The sequence below is a fragment of the Dromaius novaehollandiae genome, chromosome 3 (assembly GCF_036370855.1).
Source record: "Dromaius novaehollandiae isolate bDroNov1 chromosome 3, bDroNov1.hap1, whole genome shotgun sequence".
In the NCBI taxonomy this organism is placed as follows: Eukaryota; Metazoa; Chordata; class Aves; order Casuariiformes; family Dromaiidae; genus Dromaius; species Dromaius novaehollandiae.
In genome coordinates this window covers 87,014,542-87,023,374 of record NC_088100.1, presented here as the reverse complement: position 1 = coordinate 87,023,374, position 8,833 = coordinate 87,014,542, and the positions used below count along the sequence as shown (strand labels likewise).

General features: G+C 42.4%; 1 protein-coding gene across 2 annotated transcripts in view; it reads left to right on the top strand.

Annotated features, from left to right (window-relative positions):
• The first annotated feature begins 610 nt into the window (after positions 1-610).
• OPN3 (opsin 3) overlaps positions 611-8,833 on the top strand; it is a 57,108-nt gene continuing 48,885 nt past the window's right edge. For both annotated transcript variants that reach the window (XM_026102653.2, XM_026102652.2), the window contains exon 1: positions 611-1,087. In XM_026102653.2, the coding sequence (XP_025958438.1) occupies positions 736-1,087 (352 nt within the window). In that variant the 5' untranslated portion in view covers positions 611-735. The remainder of the gene's footprint in view (positions 1,088-8,833) is intronic.

Below are 8,833 nucleotides of genomic sequence, written 5' to 3'. Positions count from 1 at the left end.
GAGGACAAAACAGAGCACTGTAGGGAAACACCTCACTCCTTTGGAAGAAAAAAGGCTCCTCCTCTAGATATGTGCACATAAAGACTGGTAACTACCCTCTCAAACTCACTGGAAAAAAACCCAAAACCAACAAACAAAAACAAAAAAAAAATCTTAGAAGAAACGACCTCCAAAATAATAGTTTTCCAAAAGAGTTTTCACTGCCAGGATGAGAAAGGCTAACTATTGATTCAGCAGTTTCTACCCCTTTCCTGAAGCGCTGCACAACAGACACCTGCCCTGAACGGAGCTACCTGGTTGGAAAGGCCGACGAAGGCAGTCTCGCCAAGCCAAAACACACCAAGGACTTTAAGGACGAGGAGAAGACGGCCACGGAGAGCCGCATCCCGAACATGACCAGACTGTTCACCACAGGGAGCGACAGGGCAAGTTGAGGCATTTTTTGAGAAGGAGCCATGCAGCAATCACGCAGGCGTTGGGTGGCCGTGAAAAACCACTCGAAGGGCTTTCCCCAGCAGTATAAACGGCCTGGGTGGCCGGCAGGAGAAGGAAGCACCTCAGCGGAGGCGGGGGCGAAGCTGCCCGGGGCGCGCCCTCCCTGGGCGGGAAGGAGGCGGGCGGCCCATCCTCCCGCCCTCCTTCGCGGGCTGCGATGGGGTTAGGAGCGAGCGGAGAGGCTTAGCCCCGCTCCGGCCGGCCGGCCGCCGTCAGGCTACGAGCGGCGAGCCGTGAGCCATGCACTCCGGGAACAGCACGGGCACGGCGAGCCGCCTGGAGCCCGCGGCGGCCGAGCAGGAGGCGCCGGGCGAGCGGCCCCTCTTCAGCGCCGGCACCTACCGGCTGCTGGCGCTGCTCATCGCCACCATCGGCATGCTGGGATTGTGCAACAACTTGCTGGTGCTGGTGCTCTACTACAAGTTCAAGCGGCTCCGCACGCCCACCAACCTCTTCCTCGTCAACATCAGCCTCAGCGACCTGCTGGTGTCCGTCTTCGGCGTGAGCCTCACCTTCATGTCCTGCCTGAGGAGCCGCTGGGTGTGGGACGCGGCCGGCTGCGTCTGGGACGGCTTCAGCAACAGCCTCTTCGGTGGGTGCCGGGGGCGCGGCCCCGAGGGCGGCTCTCTCTTCCCTTCCTGTCCCCTCTCAGCCACCTGCTTCCCATTTAGGCCCCTCCTTTGCGCTCGCCGCAGCCCCCTCGCCCCCTGTTCACGGAGTCCCACACCCTGCCCCGCCCGGACCTTCCCGCCCCCAGCCGTGGCCCCGTCCCCTCAGGCCCGCCGCCGTGTCCCTCACGACCTCGCCCCGCGAGTTCCTTCCCTTTATCGACACGTCCTCCGCCGTCCGGAGAGCTTCAGCTCCGTCTCTGCCACTCTCCCTCGCTCTTAGGAGTTCTGGTGCTTGGGGTCCTTGCGGGGGAGGAGGCGCCTTCCCTGTCAGGGGAGCCGCGGGCTTCGCGCCGCAGCGCCGTCAGGAGGCGGCGGGGTAACGGCCGCGCAACGGCCGCGCGGCCCGGCAGCGAGCCACGTCGGTGGCGGGATGCCCCCGCGTAGCGCCCCACCACAGACTTCTGGTAAGAAAACCGACAGTGCTGCGGAAGACGAACCGGAGCAAACAGTAAATTTACCTGGGAGATGTTTCTCAGCCCCTCACCTTTGCCAGTGTAACAGCCAACTCCTTGGAAAATACAGGAGCGTTTTTTAAAGGGGTTCCTGGGTCTATTGAGTATTGTACAGATTTCATGGACATAAAAGATCGTATTTTATGTAAGGACATGCTAAAACCTATGGATAAGGAACCCATACTACTTCAGTTGTATGATCAAAAGTGCCCTGATCAGTGGAACGCAGATTTCTAAGTCTGAAGAGTGGGGAGGCAGCATCCTTCTTGCTGCAGGAGGGCACTCCTGCTCTGAGCAGTCGGATTTCTACTTAGAAAGTCATCCAAAATGTGGAAGTATTGTGAGTTTCTTTATCCGTAAATGAAATTCAAGTATTATCTTTCAGTCGTAACAGTTTCACAGTTGGCATTTAGAAAACCACTGAGTTTTGTGAAATGGTTTTTTTTTAGCAATGCAGAAAGAGTGCTTCCACTGTTTCCACTTTTAAAATAAAACTACAAAATCCATAATGTCTTCTCTTCTGGAATTCTTACATTTACAGAAGTCTGCAAAAGAGCAGTATGCAGTCCAGCTATATCCATGCAGTCTGTTGAAGGGAATATAGATGTATTTTTTAATGACAAATCATGTTGTAAAAATGTTATTGTGTTTCTAATGGTGAAGGTAAGTGTTTGGCAGGTCAATAACTGAACTTAAAGTTCGTGTCAGATTTTTTTTTGGCACAGGCTTATAAATTAGAGACAAGTGGATCACTGTGCACATGCAAACAATGTGTGTGCACTAGAAATTGTCTCTGCTAAGGTAATTTAACATAAGTCCTTTGTAAGCTTTGCAGCTTTCCTGCATAATTTTTGTTTTACGTGGCAGTATAATATGCCTTTGGGCCGCTAGTAGAAAGGTGCATGGTTCTTCATGATAGATTTGGCTGCTGCTGGACAGTGCAGCAAAAATGTTGTGTCTTGGAAGGCATGGTGGTGCAGGATACATTTAGACTTTTGTGCAAGGTTTGATACTGCATTTATGGTGCACTGTTCTCTGATTTCCCAGTGTTAGCAGGGAAAGTACTAGAGAACTGATCTAACGTAGTGCTGTCTCTATCAGGCAGCCAAGTCAAATACTTAAGAAACTCAAGCATCTGCTAACATCTGTCTTGCACCCACTTTCTTCTGGACAGTTGAACCTTAAGCTTACATAGGAGAAGTTTTTTTTTTTAAGTGTGGTTCTGCTTCTGTTTTCCCTTATATGTTACGCTTATTATCTTTGAAAAAGGTTTTTATATACAGGGTCAAAAAATATGATGCACAGTAGGGATCATATAAAAAACAGACTATAATCATCTTTTATCATCTTCCAAAGATGAAACAAATGGAAACAATGAGCTATAAATTGGCAAGCAAAATGCATGATCACATACGATTTTCATTTCTTGCTTTGGGTGTGCTGCATACCTTGTCATTGTAGATATGTTCGGTGTTGATGCTTTTCTGCATCCCTTTATTAAATATAATTTATTTCCAAAGAAACGTAGGCAATTCATGAGCCTTATCTACGCAACTGTCCAATCTCCAGGTAGCATCACTGGTTTGCAAAATTGCGTCCTCTGGTTCTTGGTGCCATTATTTTCCTATTCCACAGTATGTTTCAGTGGGAAGAATTTTCCATGAGATATTAGAAGAGTACGTGTTTGTATGTACAGGCTGTCACATGGACGTAGAGGTTCAAATGCACCACCTTACTGTTCAGGAATATCTGATGCCTGAATTTACTTTGTTCAGCTGTTACATAAAGTAATTGAAAATATTTCACTTGGATATTATAGTTCGAAGCTAACCTAATAAAGTTACTTCTAATTTTTAAGCTTTCCTTTTGTACAGGCTATTGTTTCCACATTCTGAGTAGGAAATAAAAAGATTGTTCTTTTTTCTGCATGTGAGGATAAGTGTTTCCCTACCAGGGCACACTGGTACTGGAAAAAATAGTGGCCTGCAAGCAGCATCATACTTGCCCTTTGCCATCTGGGCCATTGCCATGTTGGTTTCTATTTTGATTTTTTTAATGTCTTTGAAGAGAGCAGTGACCTCAGTGGTTTTTTGTTTTTTGTTTTTTTGAGAGGGCAATGGGGGTAAGAGACCACTGATTGAGATTTTATTCAGAGTAACCAGATATTATATTCACAAATACACTTCTCATATTATAAAAGCTGATGTCAGCTATCTCAGACAGAAAAAATATGGAATGTGTAATGAAGTCTCAAATGCACATTGCTTGATAGTGACTCTTAACTGATAGCTCTTACTTATCCTTTGAAAACTTTGAGGAATAAAAATGCATTCAGCAATCAGAAGTACAAAATGGACAGCTCTTGAAAGTAAGCTCCTCATTAATCCTGCAGAATAGGTACAGCTCTGCAGACCTCAGTCTCTCAGTATAACACAATGACCTAATAAAGATATTTCTAGAAAAAAGTGGGCGTAGTTCTGTTACCATGGATGTGGAGTATATTGAATCCTAGCATTTACTGCTGTGGATAATTGTCTGCTGGGATCAGACTCAGTCCAACTCATTTTGTACTGAATGACCAAAACTTGTTTAGTTACAGCTATATAATTACGTTCTTGAATATGAACTGAGATGTTGCTCTGTGGCCTTTCCCTACTGGCCCTTCAGCACTGAAGGCTGTTCAAGTTCGAGTTCAAGAATGATGATCCCAATGCACTTTTTAATGGAAGAACAACTCCCAAACCCCAGTATACAGCATCAGCTACCTTCCTCAGTCATTGACCTTTGTCCAGAGTTGACATATAAGTGAGATACAGAGCAAACCTTTTGAATTTGAGGTGTATCAGGTTGAAAAGCACCACCCTGCTTGGTGCCTGCACTGCAGCTTATGCCAAGAACTTGATTTCTTGCTGAGTTGCAGACCCTCTCCCAGCTCTGTTCTATTGCTTTAGTTCACACATACATTCCTGTCATGAACTCAGACTGCCTGCATGTGAAAGATAGATGAAGACCATTTTAAACAGTGGAATTATATTCACCCTTGATATCTTCTCAGCACTTCACTCTTGGGCAAGATAGCTTTGTAGTAATTTAAGCTGCAATTTTCACTGATGGTGAGCAAGGTTGGGACACCTGATAAAAGTTGCTTTAAACAAATTTGATTTTTATTTTTAATTCAGAGTAAATTCTCAACAATTGTTTCCAAAAGTTCTCAAAAGTTTTGAGTAAATTCTCAAAGCTGTACTGCCCAGGACTTACTGTTCATACTACTGCTGGCTCTTTTCGCTGAGACTTAAAAATTTTGCATTCAGTCTTTAAAGTATGCAGACATTGGGGACAGAGTGGAGATAGTCTGCCTGCTAGAATGCAAAAGTGTATAACCATTTAGACTGTTGAATATTTATCCTTGTCACACAAGTAATAATCCCAATTTTCTTCTTCCGATTAGATTTTGAAGTCAGATATAGTTTAGGTGCATATGCTTTCAAAGTAGAGGCTATGGAAAGACCTTCTGTATGCCATTACAAAGCCATTCTCAGCACATCAAATACTAGCATGGGGAAAGCAGCATGGGCTTAATGACTACTGACAAATGTTTAGTTTAAGTTTCCATGATACTGTTATGTGTCTTGGACTGTGACCCCCCTCTAATTTAATGAATAAATACCAGAACTCAGTGGACTAATAGGTGCTTTATCCTGATGGAATAAAATAATTACTTCAATTAAGAGATGTATTTAAGCTTTGGGGTTACATTTCCATGGAGCTGTGAGGTCTACTCTATACTGGTCCCACTGAGCCTGCCGCCCATTCTTTATGTAACAGCTTGTACCACTCTTCCTGTCTGTAGTAGTTGATCTGGCTGCAGGTAATAAAGATAACTGTGTGATCCCTTTATCTGATTTAGTAATACAACTTATACCTGGAAGGTAACGTGAGATTGCCTAGCAAGGCTGTAGTCTGGGGTAGGCTTTGCATTATTGAACCGTAATTGTTTGTGATTGAAGGAATGGCATTACTAAACTGTGATTAGAGACCTCTGTCTTTCTTCACTGTAAGCTGTTCTTGTAAAGGTAAATAAACTATGCCAGCTGTTAATGTCAAATTGATCACAAGTATAATGACACTTTTGAACAAGTCACAATCTGTATGCAGCAGCTAGATCTTGATGAGCTACCAAATAAATATTAAGATCCAGAGACCTTAGACTCCTTCCAGTAGTATGAACTGCAAAAAAGGAACATTTGGAAGCTGTTTTACAGACTTTTATGTCCTCAGAGTGCACAACTGTAGACACCTGTTTGCAACGGAAGAGGTTCATTCAGCGCTGAGGGGAAAAAATTCACAGAGGTGTTTTTTGTTGTTCTTGTTTTTAAACAAGCTGAATTTTTCCTGGCAATGCTAAAGTAAGGATTAGTTACCAAAGATTATCCTGTGGTCCTGGCTTCAGTTACAGTCTAGGAATTCCCCCCCCCCCCAACCATTTAACTGTATATAATTATTAGCTACTTCATCTAAGGCTCTTTTCTACACACTGTGAAAGAATAATGCCCTGTACCATCCTCTTGTACTGCCAGTGTACGTTATATGCACTGATTTAATCTCATTAAGAGCATTTACTAAGGTTACTCATCAGACAGTTTTAGGAACTTGTCTTACAGACAGCAGGAGACTCACTCGGTATGCTTTCAGCTATAGCAATTTATTTGAAATGAATTAATCACTTGCAGGGCTGAACTTGTAAGAGGTACTTAACTCTACTGTAGCTTTATAGTAGAGCAGTGCTTATGTATTTAAAGCTTGTTATGTCTAGTAAAAATGATTTGCACCCCCCTCGATTTGACTGCAGATGCTAAAATCTGTTGAAAAATTAGAAGTGAGACATAGCTGTCATCTGAAGTATATTATAACCCTTCATTGCTGAATTCAAATAGACTGGTTATATATTAAGGTAATGTAAAACAGAGTATGGTAGCACCTTGTTCTTTTGCCATTCACAAGAAGCTTATTCTATTAAATGTTTGTTATGTAGCTTTTCAAACGTGGAAGGAGGTGATGAGGAATTGCAGAAGATGTTCTTTCCGCCTCCGTGATTAGATATTAGTACAGCACTTGGACAAAGAATTATATGCCCTTTGGCAGAAATCTTGGTCTGTCTCCGAGTTCAGTCCTAGTTGCTACACTGTGTTGCAGTTTCTCTGTAGAGATATTCAGTCTTCAGGAAAACATATCTCGTATCTCCATCTGTCCAAATTGTAAGCCACACTTTGGGGACAGTGTGGCAAAGAGAAGCCAACTAACTTATATATTGCATAGAGAGGACAGAAGCAATTGTAGTTGTTACTGTTAGACCTAGTTGAAAACTAATACTGTTCTGAAGGCTCTGCAATATTCTAATTAGGGATTATAAAGTCAGAATGCACACATATTTAATGGGACAGTACACTGCATTTCAGATGTGTCTTGTGCTGTCCTCCTTGTTGACCTACATTGTGTTAGCTGGAAGTATTTCACGATGTATTAACACTCATGTGACTTCTCTGAAAAACACAGGGTACAGAAGAAATAGTGCCATGCATGAGACATAAACAAACCTACCCCAATTAAAGTATTTCAGTAAGAAAGCAATAAAAAATGACAAAAATGAGATTTTTTTGTTAAAAAAATTAGTTAAGAAATTTCTTCATTAAATAATAGTTATCCATTCCTCTCTAATACTGGGTGGTTGGCAGCAGGGAGAGAGAAAGAACTGCAACATAGAAATTGCATGCTACAGGCACAAACAGAAGATGTTTTTATTTTGCTACACTTGACCTACACAGTTTAGTTGGGAATGACCCCATTCATGCCAGGGTAATTGCTGAGACTTAAATCAGAGCTAAAATTAGCATCTGTATTTCCTAAACAATGGAAGCCTGAAGAGCATTTATAATCAGTACTCTTGGAAAAAAAGATTCCCTGAGATGAAAATCTGTAGATCACATGAGCATTATCTGTAAATACAGAGCAATCAAGTCTTTCAAAAGGAGTTTAGAAGTCTTTGATTTGGTAATAGGTTGAAGCAGGCCTCAAAACTTTGGGCCTTGTTCTTGAATCAAAGTACATAGATCTCAAGAATAAATAGCTTTAAGCTTAACAAAATTAATTTCAGATAAAATACTAAAAAATTCTTTTGAAATGCGTATTTTTGCTAAGAGAGTCAAAATAATGAATTCCCATACTTGGCACACATTTACAGAGAGAAGAATGTAGTTCGTCATACCAGGGGCTAATACCCAAACAATAACCATAATGGCTTTCTGTAACTGGTATTTTTTAAATCTGCACATATTTCATCATATTAAAACATGCAGCTCATTCAGAATGAAATTTATATTATTTCCAGAAAAGCTGCTTACAGAAAAAAACAAAAAATATGTAAAATTATGTGCTTTCCTCTGCCCTAAGCCACACAAGACTGAATGATACCTGGAAGATGAATGGAGTCCTTCACATACCGAAACCATATATAAAGTTATTGGAAGCAACCGAAGAATGCAGATGATGTACCTACCTACTGGCTAAAGCAGGCAGGTTTCTTGCAGGTTAGAACTGCCACTGTTGTTCCCGACCAAAGTCTGGCATTATACAAAGCACTGCGTTTCTCTGGGGACAGCATGAGAAACCTCACATCACTGTGCACGTAGAAAGTCCTTGGCATATCTCCACCAAGACTGGGCTTGATTCTAGTAACACCATTAATTTCCCTGAGTGGTTGTTCTAACCTGCTGTTCACCAGTCAACGAAACCTGACTCAAAAATCTATGTATTTTGATAGTGGAAGAAGGGAGGAAGGTGGAAGCGTCTGTTTACCTTAAAATTGCTTGAAGCCAAAGATTAATGGTTACTTCATAGAGGCTGTAATAGATTAATTTATTGAAAGGACTGGCACCAGAAAGTGGCATTTAGAAGTAGTGATAGAGTAGTGATAGACATGCCTCAATCAGCATATGTATTATTAGGTAGACGCTTTGGGGATTCATTATCCTTGGACAGATGGGCTGTATTCTTGCATCTTTAACAGCAGGACAAAACATGGAAAAGCTGTGACTTAAGACTCTTGCAATCCTAGATTTGCCTTTCAATTTGATTTCTGAGCATGCAAAGAAGAAAATTAGCAGATGTACACTTCTTACTGCCTTGTATTTCCATGTCATCCTTCCCCTGCAAAATGTG